At 33.6% G+C, this 15,972-nt stretch overlaps 1 protein-coding gene across 20 annotated transcripts in view; it reads left to right on the top strand.

The window, feature by feature from the left end:
- The window catches only part of LOC106881849 (cyclic AMP-responsive element-binding protein 1), a 71,763-nt gene that overhangs the window by 19,494 nt on the left and 36,297 nt on the right, over positions 1–15,972 (top strand). For 9 of the 20 annotated variants that reach the window (XM_089357244.1, XM_089357217.1, XM_089357247.1 and 6 more), the window contains 4 exons: positions 7,823–7,884; positions 8,042–8,220; positions 9,223–9,305; positions 12,568–12,701. In XM_089357244.1, coding sequence (XP_089213370.1) covers positions 8,050–8,220; positions 9,223–9,305; positions 12,568–12,701 — 388 coding nt within the window. In that variant the 5' untranslated portion in view covers positions 7,823–7,884; positions 8,042–8,049. Of the gene's footprint in view, positions 1–7,822; positions 7,885–8,041; positions 8,225–9,222; positions 9,306–12,567; positions 12,702–15,972 lie in introns of all 20 variants that reach the window. The other 11 variants (XM_052969847.2, XM_089357243.1, XM_052969850.2 and 8 more) reach the window with 4 other exon arrangements.

The following is a 15,972-nucleotide window of genomic DNA, read 5'->3' as shown; positions in this document are numbered from 1 at the left end:
TTAGGGTATACTCACCTGTATAGAATATACATGTGAGTATAGAATACATAACCACATTTTACACTCCCAAGAGTGGTTGGCATTAGGAAGGGCATCCAGTCATTGAAACTATGCCAAATCAGACTGGAGTCTGGTGCAGCCCCTCAGCTTATCAGCTGTGGGCAAACTGTCCAACCCATGCTAGCATGGACAATAGATGTTAAATGATGATGACGATGATGTCATTAATTTACTAAGGGTTTAGTTGGTCTCACAACTGAAGGCTTATCATGGGAACTGGTGGAGGTCTTTCATATTTGGTTGAGACATCTCAGTGTCTGTCTGGGTGATTTACCTTATTTAGTTTGGTACTTCATAGCTCTGATTTTAAATTTTAGCAGTCACCCCAAATTTACTTTACCATACATCCATTCAGACCTCATGAACTTTGTGCTTAATTAAATAGAAAAAGAAAATTAGTATTTTTTATGGAATGCCATATGCATCTTCATGAAGGCAGCTAGTAGTTAGGGTGTTAGTGTTCTGAACATTAGGTCATGGGGTTTGATTCTGAAGCCAAAGGGCATGGTGTGTTCTTGAGCAAGGCACTTCATTTCACATTGCTCCAACCACTCAGATGAAAACAAATATCAGTTCATCACACAGTTAACCCTGCAATGGAGTGGTGTCTCATTCATGGTGTGTTATACTCTCAGTCACTTGAATGTTTTGAAAATCCAAGTAATCTCCAGCCTCATGAGACTTTATGTATACAGAGTACATAATAGATTTCAGTGAAGTATAAGTCTGTCATTTTGGTAGAATATATTGATTTCAAATTCTGGCACAAGACCAGCAATTTCAGTGGAGGAGATAAGTCATTACATTGACCCCAATGCTCAACTGGTACTTATTTTATCAACCCTGAAAGGATAAAAGGCAAAGTTGACATCAGCAGAATTTGAACTCAGAATGTAAAGACAGACAAAATGCCAGTAAACATTTTGCCCAATGTGCTAATGATTCTGTCAGCTTGCCACCTTATTTTGGTAGAGTATATTGATATTGTTTTGTGTTGGCTGTACCATTTCCATACAATACTTTTTATTCTTTTCATTTACAAAGCATTATAAACATGGAAGATATCATTTCTTACTTGATGTTGGCAAACTTGACTGCTCTGCATATCTTTATGTCAGTGACATTTAGGCATTTAGATTATTTTTGTAAAGCATTAAACACAGCAGTATTTTGTTGATTTAGTTTAGAATACCAACTTTGTAACCAATATCTGTCTCTCTATGAAGCTACTATTAGAAAAATGTTTTTTTGGTTTTCACACATTAAATGTGGTGATAAATTTTTGTTTGATGATATCTAGAGAAAAATTGAATAACTCATCGATAAAAAGTGAACAAAGACAGAATTTATATTTGATTACAGAGAGTCTAGCATATTGGTGCTGCAATGTAACAGGTTGATATGTTGTGTGGGAGGCTTGGCTGCTTTTTTTAGAACATGTGTATTTGTTATGAATTATGTATCAGTAGAATAATCATAGCTGTTTCATAAGTCTTAGTTTTTGGACTTACATAGCACTTCTACACATGTTGTGTAATGATGATTTTTAAAAGGATATGCATGTATTTAGTTTTCCACTCCATTCAAAGAATCTTCCATTCAGCATAGCCATGACTCACTGGTTAGACAATGTAAAAGTGTAATTAATTAGCACTGTATAGAGCTGGAAGATGTTAAAGAAACTTCAAATGTGGAAGTGTAGGGCTCTGCTACTCTTCTAAAGGAATTGTTTTATTAAAACTTGTCAGTTGTGATTAAGTAAACAACAGGTGGAGAATTATTTACTGGAGTTGTAGAAAAAAAGAGAAAATATTTTAGTTATTTTGACAATGTTATGATTAATGTTTTAATCTCCCCTTAGGATTGAAAGGAAAAGGAGATTAACAGTGAATATTTTTGTCTCAAGTGTTTAGAGTGGAAAGGGATTTTTTACTCAGTACTGAAGAAAAATCCAAGCTTATAATGGCATTTTTCTCTCTCTTATTGAGTTGGACTTTGACTGTAAATAGTTAAAAAAATACTTTGGAATGAGGTAGTAAACTGAGGAAACTAATGGGAGTGCAAAACAGACATTATTTCCTTCTTAAGTCGGTAGTAGCATAAAGGAAAAAGGTTGGGCAAAAATTATAAAAATCAAAAGTTGAACATTTAGATAAAGCTGTTGACTTCTGGATAGCCTGGTTCAGATTTGACTGACCATACCTGTAGGAAACATATGGACCAGTGTTTCCCAATGAGAAATAGTAATATATAGGCTAAGTATATGTTAATTTTGAGTAATTTTTGTGTTTAATCCTTTTGGTACCATATTTTTCTTGAAATACACCTCTTTGTTTCAATTGATTTCGAAAATAATGAAGACTATAGTAAAATAATTCAGTCATTATTAAGCAGATGTTTGGAACATTATTTAACAGGAAATTTAAATAGGAAATTGTAATTTAGGTCACTTTAACCCTTTAATATTCAGATTATTCTGTCAATTCTAATGCTTAATCACACTGTTTTCAATTAATAATGCATTATTTCATAGCTTTGAGATTTCAATGATGTGATTGCTTATTTTTAGAATGACATTGTAGGATAGGTGTGAGAGGTTGGATTTGGCTGGTTTGAACATAAAACAGATAGAATATCTGGGCTGGATATGGCCAGTTTAAATGCTAAAGGGTTAAAACAGGAAGTTTATACCAGAGAACCAGGGGCAGTCTTGGGCACATTGGTATTGAAAGGGTTAATTCTATATTTGTAATTTCATGCACATACTGTATATTCTCTGAGGTAAAGGAAATCTTGACATCTTTAGATAGTAAGGTGACTGACCTTGTGGGAAAAATAACCTCTTAATAAGGAATTTTAGGGGAATTTGCTCTAAACAAGGACTTGATTAAGATGAAATTAAAAAAAATTTTCTTAGCAGCATTCGGATGGATTTAAGTTTGCTAAAATTTTCAAAGACAGTTTTATGACTTAATCTCTTATGAAATTTAACTTTCTGAGAGAAAAACAATTGATAAAGGCCTAAATGACTTTTGTGTAGGTGCTCTCTGAGATAGGGAACATATTTCAAAGGTTCCATAAGAGTAAAAGGACTGGGAAATGCTGATATAGCCCACCAAGAGGATTGATGCTTCCCCATACATATCCTGAAAGGCGGCGAGCTAGCAGAAACGTTAGCACACCGGGCGAAATGCTTAGCGGTATTTCGTCTGCTGCTACGTTCTGAGTTCAAATTCCGCCGAGGTCGACTTTGCCTTTCATCCTTTCGGGGTCGATTAAATAAGTACCACTTATGCACTGGGGTCGATATAATCGACTTAATCCGTTTGTCTGTCCTTGTTTGTCCCCTCTGTGTGTAGCCCCTTGTGGGTAGTAAAGAAATAATACATATCCTGATATGCTACTGACTCTAGAGAGAGTGAAGTTTAAGTAGGGGTTAAAAGTGAAAACTGTTAAGCTATCAAATAGTCCATCATTGTGCTCATTCTCCTCTAAGTGATTGCTTTTTTTTTAATATCTAGTATATTGCTTCCTAACCATGTGGTCTCATGTTCAGTCCCATTGTATGGAATCTTGGGCAAGTGTCTTCTATACTGGCCCTGGGCCAACCGAAGACTTAGGAGTGGATTTGGTAGATAGAAACTGAAAAAATCTCATCTTTTGTGTGTGTGTGTGTGTGTGTGTGTACATCCTTGTCTTGACATCACTTGATGGTTGTTAACAAGCATCACTGTCATAGAAGCGTTGTTTGCCTCTGGTCTACCATGAAAAATGTGTTTGGCTCTGGGAAAGCATTATTTTGCTTGGAAACAAAGTGAGGGTTGGTGACAGAAAGGGCATCCAGCCGTAGAAAATCTGCCTCAATGAATTCTGCCTGACCTGTGCAATCATGAGAAAGTTGATGCTAAACAACGATGATGACATTGAGTTGACAGTAGATGAATCTAGAATTTGGAAAAAACAAACCCACTAACTTGTGGAAGCTTCCTTGGTGACTCAGTCTTGTGATCTCTTGATGGTGCAAGAACTGTGTTAAAAGATTCTGCTACAATTTTGGTATATCATTGTTTTTGTTGTCATATAATGTTAACCTTAACTGTGATTATATTATTTGTGCTTAGGCTTTGAAACATCTTGAGATTTGAAGGATGATGAGCTGACTGATCATATAAAGCAGTGGATCTCAACTGGTGTCCAAATGGCCCGTAGTGGCCTATATAAGGTTTTTGTTGTTAAAATTGATCTGCAACAAATTGGTAATACTTCTACAATACCAAAAATATTTTTTTTATACAATTACTAATATTTAATTATAAAAATATATGAATTTTTTAAAGATTGAATGGCTAGGAGGGTCCATCTGAGTAAAATAGGAATCAAAGGAGTCCATAAGAAATTGTTGATATAAAGTTAGATTGTTAATAAAGTGCTGATAGATGTGAATAATAGTGAAGAATATCCTCAAAGTGTTGCTGTTATGGGGGGAATGATAGTAATTTGGATTTGTGCCTAAAACTAGTGATGTTAAAGTACAGTAATATTGATATTGTCCTCTCATAAAGCTCTCCAGATTAGAACAAATTATTATTGTCTTGATTGAGCAGATGTTCCAGCTGTAACTATTCCACCTTATTTGTCTTGGACTACATTATTTGAAATTTAAAAAAGAAAAACAAAACAAGTGGAATTTGAAGAAATTTGGTTGCTATTTTCTGGCAGGTTGAACAGTCACTTAGAGACTTTCTCATTGGCTCATCTGAAACAAGTTTGTTGCTTTAGGAAGATGGTAGATATGTTTGAACAGATGACAGATAATGAGTGTTTACTTGATTTTGAGTATATTGTTAATGATATCTACATCAAATATTTTTTCATTACCTGTGATAAAAGGTATTTCAACTGGACTATTCTGTTATCCAACCCCCTCCCCCCGATATTATTGTGTCCTACAACCATTTTATCCAGTGTATCACATTTCTAATTTGTTTTTAGAAAAGATGGTGGGGTATGAAAGGAGCGAGATTTGGCTGCTATTTCTAGAAGGTTAAGTGACCAAATAAAAACACTCCCATTGGCTTGTTTTCATACTTGTGTTGTATTTTCTTGCTGATAGCATCTCTAAGTAATTAACATCATTGATTTTGTTTTGATTTTTAAAAAAAATATTAATATGTAAATTTGTATTCATTGTGGAGACCAATACCTGCCTAATCTATTGGGATTCAATGCAATTGCTGCTATTATTGTTAAGACTAGTGATGGAATGGTTAAAACAGTAGAATGTTTGACGGTATTTAGTTACAGCCCTTCATATTTTGACTTCAAACCTATGTGCTGTCATCTTTACCTATCATTCCTTCTGGGTCATAAAATAAAGTAACAGTCAAATACTGAAGCTAATATAATCAACCAACACCTCTCCACTAATTTCAGGCCTTGTGCCTATGTTAAAAGCTAAGCAGAATCATTTGAGTGTTGGACAAGATGCTTTGTGGAATTTGTTCTGGCTCATTACATTCTGAGTTCAACTCCAGCTGAGGGTCATCATTGCCTTTCATCCTTTCGGAATTGTTAAAATAATGTACCAGTTTAGTACTGAGGTTGATGTAATTGACTTGTCCTCTCTCTTCAAAATCGCTGGTCTTGTGTCCAGAGCTTAAACCTGTCACACTATGTTGCTGCAATAGCAGGAAGAGCTTAAATGTCATCTCTGCCAAGTTCCTGCTAAAGCATTAATGAACACCACACAGAGAAAAAGAAGATTAAATAATAAAAATAGACAACTGATTGTGTTGCACTTTTGTAGTCAAGTATGGTTATGACTCACTGTTAATGATGTCCCCCATATCTGTTGGTTACTTTTGTTTTTAATAAAAAAAAAAAAGAAAAACAATTTTGTGAGGAAATGAACATATGATGAACCCAGCACTTGTAAATGAGTGAAGCCTAGACTCTTTGCAGTTGAGAAAACTATTGATGATATTTATTCTTCAGATGAAGAGTTTACACTTATGCTGATAATGAAAGTGATTCAGACAATCAAACTAGTGAAAGTGATGAGGAAAGTAGTGATTCAGGTGAATGAATACTGTAGTTGAGAGATAGGCCTGTTATTGTTATTCTCCTGAATTTCTTTGTGATTTAGTTGTATTAGTTTACCTGTAATCATTACTCTTGAGCTACACATGCACCTATTTAGTTTTTACCTCAGGAGCCAAGAGGGTTCAAATGTGTGACAATGTGTAACTACTGCCATCTACTTGAATCTCTAACCAATATTGCTACTACAAAAGGCAGCAAGCTAGCAGAATCATTAGCTCACCAAGCAAAATGCTTAGCAACATCATGTCCATCTTTACATTCTGAGTTCAAATTCTGCTGGTGTTGATTTTGCCTTTCATCCTTTCAGGGATGCTGAAATAAGTACCTGCTGTGCATTGGGGTCAGTGTAACTGATTTACTCCTCTCCTGCAATTGTTGATCTTGTGCTAGAATTTGATACCAGTATTACCACTACAAGCAGGCTTTGTGCCTGTGTTAAAAATCAATATTAGAAATATATGTGGTGATAAGAATCAAAAGAATCAGTTAAAATGTTTTTTTCCCCTGGAAGATTTATGAGTATCAACCATATCTAGGAGGGCATTTATGCATTTATGAAATGAAACAGTTTCAATTTAGAATCAGAGTTAGTATTCAGATAATAAAATATCTGTTGCACCTTTTGGAATGGTAATTTCAAATAGTAATTTATTTGGTCTACCATCCTAGTATTTCTTTGACATGTTTGGTAAAGGATATTAGAAATTTATAAACTGTTCTGCATGAAGTAGTCAGCAGATATATTTGTACAACAGTCTAGACATGTGGAAGGCCAACTGGAAATTCATTTCCACCCAAGCACCTTGAGAATATTTGCTAGTTGGATTCTGTAAAATCGTTATTTCTGCTGCCACCACCACCACCACTACCTCTTCCTCTTCCTTCCTCCTTGTCCTTCCCTCTATAAACTTATTCAGTTTAGTTTCTGTCATTTTTGGTCGAATTCTAAATATGTATAATTTTCCCCAATAAAACCTATGTATACGTAAAGCCTCACATGTAAGGTTTATCTTGAGGATTTCACTCCAGCTCAGTAGCAGTCAACTGTAGTAAGTTAAATATACATGTATAATGACTTTGGTTAATAATTTCAATAAGTTGTGGTTGATTTACTGGGTGAGTTGTTTGAAGTGAGGTTTTAACTTATATTACACCCAAGACTATCAGAAATCTTATCATTGATGATATATCAGCTAGAAATTGAATCAAACAATAATGTGCTGGTTACTAATATATTTGCATTACCTTATGCTCAGTATTGTTTTAACAAGCAAATTACTAATATGCTTTAGTTTACTAAATATATTGTACATTAAAATGGTGTCAGGTTCTTGGAAGTAAGATTTAATGACTTCTCAAATATATTTTTGTGTGAAATGCTTAAATTATTAATTACAGATATTTTTTACCTTCAGAGTTTCTTTGCGAAAACAACACACTTAAGGAAATATTTGGTATTATTCAATAAAAGAAAGACTCAAGTTATTTCAAATAATAAAATCTCCTTTCTTTATTGAGAATGATTTGTGAAATGTTGATATCTTTTTTCAATAATTTCAGTTATGTTTGTATTACATTTGGTAATAAAATTTAAAAGGGAAATGTTTCATTTAGGGAAATGTTGGCAATTTCTTTTAGAATTCGTACTTTATTTTGGCAGGGAAGAACTTTCATCTACATGACCTTTGACGTTATTACTTTCGATGTTGGCCAAGATAACAGGTAAATTGTCACCAAATACATTCAGTGTGAAATATTCTACAAATATATCTATTGAGTGAAGATGCGCATGGGCTCTCAGTTTGTCCCCTTTTCTCTGGATCTGTTGCATCAGTTGGGTCTAATTTTGACATGGCCTTCTGTGCTATATTTTTTCCAGAGTAGAGAATGTCTGAAGTGCCAACCTCACAGACCAGTGAGATTGAAAACGGCTCGCAGGAGATATCTATTGTGCATGTGACAATACCTAACCAACCAGTCCAAGTGCAATCTGTTATACAATCTAGCCATCAACCATCAGTGATACAGACAACTGGCCCAAATGTTCAGACTATTCAGGTAGGTTGAGCCATGTTGCTGCCACTGTTGCTGTTGCCACTATTGTATCACAAAACTCTTCTAGAAATCCTTCTCTTTAATTTATTGATTCTCTTAGTTTCATCATGTTCGTTATTTCCCTTCTAACACTCCATATAATTATCTTCTGTTGCTAACAGTCCTAAGTTATCCCTGCTGATGGCTTCTTTATAAAACTTATCTGTAAATCTTGAAACACTTGTCATCATTTTAATGAACTGACAGCTCTAAATTCTAACATTTTTCTAACCTTAGTAAATGATAAAGGCTTTGGAGCATTTTTCTATCTAATTTATTAGCTGCTTTGGTTTTATTTCCTCTCTTCTCATTTTGCAGCCTTTTTTATAGAAACATACTTAATATAAAAACCAAGATGGCTTTTAAAAATTCTTTATATTGAGTTATCTTCATCTTGTGTTTGGATACTCTATCCTGTAAGCCAGCATTGTTCTAATGATGCATTTTATTCAGGCTAAGTTGGAAGATCTCTGAAGTATTAACTTTCACTGGAAGACTGCAATATGAGAGTCTGCATTTACTTTCTTTCCTTTCTTATACTTATTTCTTTTATTCTCTTATTTTCTTTAAAATATCCAAAATGGTAACTGAACTTCTTCATTTCATTGATTATCTTCTTTCAATGACTTATTTAAATCATAAATCTAAAGGTTTTTCTGAATTCTGTTATATCTTCTTATTATTTCCTCTTACATCTGCATGCCTTCTTCTGAGTAGTTTATAATAAATGAATGGGAGTATTTTATTTGGTAGATGACTTTCACTTTAATTCTTTACTTTGAACTTTGATTTTTAATATTTTGGTTAATTTATAGTTGGTGAAATCTCATTGTTAAATAAAGATTAAGTTGCCAAAAAGAAAACTATGTCCTTAAGATACTAAATAATTTTTTAGGTCTATTTGCACATCTGTTTCTATCACTGGTAAGTCTTCACCTAATTTGACCTCTTTAAACATTCTTTCAGGTAGCTACAGTAAATGATGATATGACAGATGGTGCTGAAGGAAGAAAGAGGAGAGAGATATTAGCTAGAAGACCTTCATATCGGTATTTATCTTCATTTCTGTACCAGCAAACATGCTTTTTTTTTTACTCATGTTTTCTCTTGATCTGTCTTTGGATGCCATGTCTTAATCTTATCCAATTGGTTATTTCTGTTGCACATCCTATGTGAAGTGGCCAAACCTTGTCCATGCTTGATAGCCTTCTGAATTAAGGGAATCTTGTAGAATATTTTACACTGAAATTATTGGTGATATAAATAATGTGAAAGTACTTGTGCTTATGGATTCAACCATATGGCCATAGTCTTTCAAACCGGTTTTCAAAAGTCATGTAAATTGATAGTTTCTTGACCTTGTTTTATTGATTGTTCAGTGTTATTATTTTTGTGTGTTTGTTTTGTAAATTTCAGTCAGAAAGAAAGAATAAATATGATCTTGAAAATGTTAGCATTGTTTTAAAAACAAATTTATCAATTCTTATTTTGTCTTCTGGTATTTTGAAAAGTTGGAAAATTATTTAAGCTTGTGGTCATCAATCTCTTGTTTTCAGTGGGTAAAATATTCTTTAGCTTTACTGCTGCTAAGAAGGCATTTTGGAACTGGGGGACTATTTGTCTTACTCAAATGAGAAAAATGCTATGAAGCAGCCTAGTTTTGTCAAGTAATTTCTGTTTTAGCAATGGGGAAATATTAATGTTTAAATTTGTTTATATCTTTTTGATTGAAATGGCAACTTGAAAAAGGCATATGAAAGCAAATTTTCCAACAATATCCTTTCAATATAAATTTCTTTTAATGGTACCAGGCTACACATTTTTAGTGGTAAGGGATGTAGTATATTGAATTGGTCCCTACATATGCTTAGTATTTCTGTTATTGACCTTTGAGGAATGAGGCACATGAATATCCTAGTGCGATTTAAACTCAGAATATAGGAAAACAAAGCAAAAATTCTGAATGATGTTTCTGTATGGTTCTATTTCTTCCACTCATCTCTATTTTAATATATATATATATATTGCTGTGAGGGATTAGAACTGTTTTGTTCTGCTTCTAAAAAACAAAACACAGTGAAAGTTTGCTATCAAATTATTTTTATTTCAAAAACTATTTTTCTGTTACTGAACAAAACTATTCTTTTTGAAGCAGTTTATGCAAATCAAAGTAACCAAAACTACATTTAGTAAATGTCTTTTGTGTTATGTCTTAGAATTCTTTGTCATGGGTTGGCTTCATGAGTGAAAAATTCATAAAGACTGCTACCCAGTTTGACTGCAGGCTTGCTGGTGGTTGACAAAACATAGATGGGGCAGACAGGCCCTGCTGCAGTGGTGCAAAGGAAATTCTGTTCTGGGTTCAATACTGCTATGTCCTGGTTCTTCTTTTTCAATCTCCTTTTGTTCTCATGTGTTCTCAAAAGAGGAGACTGACTGGTGAATAGTGTGTTGCAAGGTCTCACAATTGGAGGCTATAGTACACCACTGTCAATGATCAATGAGACAGACACCAAAAACCTCTGGGAGTCCTTGTACTGTTTCTTTGGTGTTCCTCCCTCACAATGTCCAGTGGAGAGAATGGCTTTGGTGCAGGTGATTTCTGCTTGTTTGAAGACTTCAGTGTTAACTATGGACATTGAGGATGATACAGAAGCATTGTTGGTGGAAGAACTCAAGGAGTTGCAGGGGATATTGTAATATACATTTAGAAACCTGTTGATATAATCAAAGTTAAGTTTTTTTTTTTCATTTCTGTTGTGGAAATATGTTTATATGGTGTTTCCTGTTGATCTATTTAAAACACTTGAAAAAAACAATCAAGGCTTTCAATGATGTTATTGTAAACTGACTCAACAACTAATATTCACCAGTCATTTAATGTAGGGATTCTGTTTATTGATTTGAACCAGACTTGTTTTAGTCATATTGAAAACTGCCATAATTCTAAATAACCTTATTAGTTATAAGATAAAATGATCTGTGGCAATAACAGAAAGAATGCTATTTTATTTTACAATGTTTACATATTTTACAATATGTTTAATATGTTTTAGAATGTTTACTATTTTATTTTACAATAACATGTTCTCTCAAAATCACTGAAATAAATTCAACTTGAGTTATTTTAAGCTGGAATTCATTCCTTTTTTTTGTTGAATAAAATTCTCCTTTCTAAACTTGCATTTTCTATTATTTTTCTCTAAATTGTCTTATAAAAAAGAAATACAAAATTTTATTTCAGTGTTTTAGGAACATTTTTGAATCCTATAGAAATTTAGAGAATCATGGTTAATATACATTTCAAATGGTTAGTTTTCCGTTCAGTTTTCTGGCCCTGGAATATAACATTACCACATCAACTGTTGATTTTAGTTTGAGAATATAATCAATTTTGGCATAATGTTTTTGTGATAGCACATGGATATCAAACATTCCTGAAACCAATACAATTTGGATAGTTGGTTATATAATACATGGATTGATGTATGAATGTTTTAAAATATAAATTAATAAATAATATTGTTTTGCTTGACTGAGAGTAAAATAATATAAACAAGAAGTGGGTTTTAAATGTCAGCTAGACTTCTACCCTTAATGGCAAGTATATTTTTTACACACTCACACAAAAGAAAGAAAGAAAAAGACCAAAACTACTACAAGAGTATTTACTGAAAGAAGTTTTTGTTTGTCAAATGTCCTGAAACTTGTCTTATCTTCATTTTTTTTTTATCATGTGGCTATGATGTGACATTTGGTGACAGAATCCTTTAGAACAGTTGTTTCAGTGATGTCTTAGTTATAGATTTTCTTAAAAATTTTATAAAACTCATTTATTTTTATGTAACTCGTTATATTTTGTGTGTGTGTGTGTGTGCGCGTGCGTGCATGCATGTGTGTGTGTGTGTGTGAGAGAGAGAGAGAGAGAGAGAGAGAGAATATCTGTGCATGACTGAGATAGTGAGAGGTATAATTATTTTTAAAAAATATATTTTGCAGTTGCAAGAATTCATTTTTTTAAGCTATTCTTTTCAACAGAGTTGGAAATCTTGCATGTAATGAATCTATAAAAGTTCCTTTATCTCCAGTTTGTTTCTAAATTCTTTTTACTATTAATCTTTCTCTTTCTTTCAATGTATTATGTCTTTTGATTGCAGACTTAGTATCTTATAATAGAAGCAGCATCCAGATAAAATTACAAAATGGAATTCTGATAGTTATGTTACCATGTTTGTCTGCAGTGGCTCATATAATTACATAAAATTCATTAATATTTTGTTAATATTATTTTCTTTTGGGATTTTCTTACAGTAAAATTTTGAATGAATTATCGTCCGAGTGTCCACCTATCAAAATTGAGGAACCTACAAATCAAGACGGTCAAGAGACCACTGAAGCAGCTTCAAACCTCAGTACAAATTCCATACAGTACCAGCCTGCAACAGGTGAGTTCATTCAAACTTTTGAAACTAATTTACTTTGACCTTTTGCCATAAAGACTTTCATAAAAGGTTAGTAATTTCAACCAGTGTTCTTACTGTGAGAAGAAATATTCTATTTTATTTATTTACATCTATATTTAGATGAGTTTCTTCTTTCAATTTTCAAGATCTCTGATTCTTTTTTATATTCAAATATAAATTTGAATGACATTGCAGAGTAAAATCCATTGTAAAAGTGAATTATGTCACTTCATGGCAAGTGATTTCATTTCTAGTGTAGCATCAGAGAAAATGATTTTTTAAAATTAAACAATCTTTGGAAATTCATTAAACACACAAAGGCTAGTCTCTAAACATTTCCAGTTATTTTAGCTTTATAAATTTTTTTGATACATGAAAAGAGCTGGACTCATTGTGTCAAAGAGTGAACTGTCTGAAGTTCACGCTTATATAAGTTTATACCTTCTTCTATTTTATTTGGGATTGTCGTAATATAGTAGAGGGTGGCAGTTTTGCAAACAAATATTGACTATGTTCATTTGTATAAACAATAAGAAGAGAGATATAACAGTGATATTAATAAATGGATTGCAATAATATGGGCAGAAGTCTGTATTTTTGTAAAAAAATCAAGAGCTGAAAATCAACACTTACAGTGTGTTTTCAAAATAAAATGTACATGGTAAAAATAATGTTAGCTTATGGAGAACTGTTCCATTTTCTGAAGTCATCATTGTTGACTTAAGTACACACAATTGATTCTTGCCATCCTCTTAGATTGAATCGCTTGTGTAGAGACTGAATTGTTTGCATCTTTTATATTCACTTGTCCATATCCCTGACCAATATGCTGTCTGTCAAAACACACTTGACCCCTCTCCTCTTCAAACCCAGCCATCATTGTCTCTGTTGTTAATTAGATGGCCTGATCACTACCCACTCAAGGCTTCAGATCTCGCATCTTCTTTCCTCTGAACCATTTGTTATTTCAGCTCAGTTAATCAACAGAGCTCTATCAGTTATTTTACCTCTGCCTCATGTTAGATAAGTGAATGGGCAAAACAGTTGATCCTTCATTATCTCCCATCGCTAATTGGGTGGCATTTATCCACCATATCAACACATGGAACACAATCAAGAAAACAAAGGATTCCTCTGTGTATTACAAGGTCTGCAATATATTTTGACTCACAAATTTCAGTTGGGCTTTTTAGTCCCTTGACAAATGAGTCTGTAGTCTGCTACACTTCAACAAAAATGGTGCTGTAAGTTGTACATCTTCTAAGAAAGTTACTCTATTTGCTCTCCATTTTATCACACATACAAAACCTTTCTCCACAACACCATGCTCACCACCATCTATAGACAGTTACCTAATGCATGCGATTCACTAATTACCCAACTGTACAAGTTGATCACTCCTAATAGAGTTCCCTCTGTTTCTCTAAAACAATGTTGCTCTAGTACTAACTCCTATTCCCATCAAATATTTCATCTCTTCTCTTTGTAGAGAAATCTATCACAACCTATGGAAACACACAACAGTATATTTCACTCCCAAAGAGAATGCTTCCACAAAGCCTTCTAACCTATCAAGTTAAAAGTGCATAAACAATCATCTCCTTTATTACTTAAACTCTCTCTCCTTGCCTGGTGGTCACTTGTATGGCATGGTTTCCTTAGAGATAGATCTATCAGAAACTTCCTTTCCTATGTCCCTTAAGAACTTTGATGGAAGCAATGGGTGTTATCTTTGACAATTACAAAACCTCTGTCTATGTTTGCATAGGAGTCCTGTAGCTAAGTTGCTTACCTATAAGTTGCAAACATCAGTTATCTCTTGGATCAGAATTTTATTCTTAGAATACTCTGTCACACTGGAATATGCCATGGTTCGATTATGTTTCCTGCATTCAGTTGCCTACGAGGTTACAGAGTTCACTTTGGAACCATGTGGTTCCAGGTTCTATTCTATTGTGTGGTCTGTTTTGTAAGTTCTTTGGGATGAGTAATGCCTTGTGGATAAAATTTGATAGAAGAAAACTGTATAGAAGCGTGTCACATAATATGAGTGTACACATGTGAGTGATTGTTTTTGTGTCTTCATATTAATACCGTTTGAGTGATGGTGTAATTGTTTTCATCTCTAGTAAACAGTATCTCTTGTATCTTGGTGGTGGCTTCATTGATTTTGAATGAAGATCTGTAGAATAAGAAAATGCCTTCCTCAAAAACAAGTAAAAGTTGGCAACAGGAAGGGTGTCTAGTCATAGGATACTTCTTCAATAAGTGCCAGTCAGCCCATGCCAACATGGAAAAAGTAGATGTAAAAACGATGGTGATGACACTGATGACTTTTCTATCTGTACATCACTTGCCTTACTATTGCTGATGATAAAACTTCCATTCCTTTTTATTTTTCTGATCCCAAGCATCATCCACATCTAACATAGATACTCCATGCCAGACTTGAACTGTTTTTGGTGACCTCAAGAAAAAAAAAAAGAAAGAAAGAAAGAAAAGAAAAACTCTTTCAATGGGTACAACACCCAGTCACCATGAAAATTGTACATACATAACAATGCCAAAAGAGTACCTTAGAGACTAAGCTGCTTCTCTTTGGCCAGTAGATAACTTGAGTTGTCACTAGTTGCTTACTGCATACGATGTTGAACCATTAAGAGTTCTGCTCATATATCCTAATGGTGTTGTGATATATGCAAATATTGAAGACTATATCTTTAGTTCATTGGTAAAATCTCCTTCACCTTTACTCTGTAATAACTATTTCTTCTCTATCATTTCTTTTGCTATCTTAACTAATTCCGATCCTCTGATCTAACTAGTAGCATACCACATGTATCTTTTCCCTGCTTGATGCATTTGTATCTCATCTCATTTTTTCATCCTCAACACCACATTGCTCAATCACTTCTCCCAAAACTGCATCCCTCTTCAATTTTTTCATTGCCATGTTGGTGTTGTTTTACTTCAGGTCAGCCCTTACTGAGCAAAGCTATTTCAGTCTGCTTTGTATTTCCATTTGGACAATGGCCAGTTTGTCCTTTCTGTTTTTGAGATAGTAAGGCAAAGTTTAAGGGAGATTTGGTTGTTATTTCTAGCAGGTTGAATGACTGCATAGAGACTCCCTTGTTGGCTATTTGCTTGTGTTTCCTATATTGAACATCAACTACATTCATCTCACCTAGCTTTGATGACACAAAGTTTATAGACACTGCCCTCCTCTTACTAAAAAAAAAAAAGAGAGAGAAAA

Source organism: Octopus bimaculoides, chromosome 1 (assembly GCF_046866305.1).
Source record: "Octopus bimaculoides isolate indiv1 chromosome 1, ASM4686630v1, whole genome shotgun sequence".
NCBI classification, from domain to species: Eukaryota; Metazoa; Mollusca; class Cephalopoda; order Octopoda; family Octopodidae; genus Octopus; species Octopus bimaculoides.
Note: the sequence above shows the minus strand (reverse complement) of the source record. Positions and strands in the feature narration are given on the sequence as shown.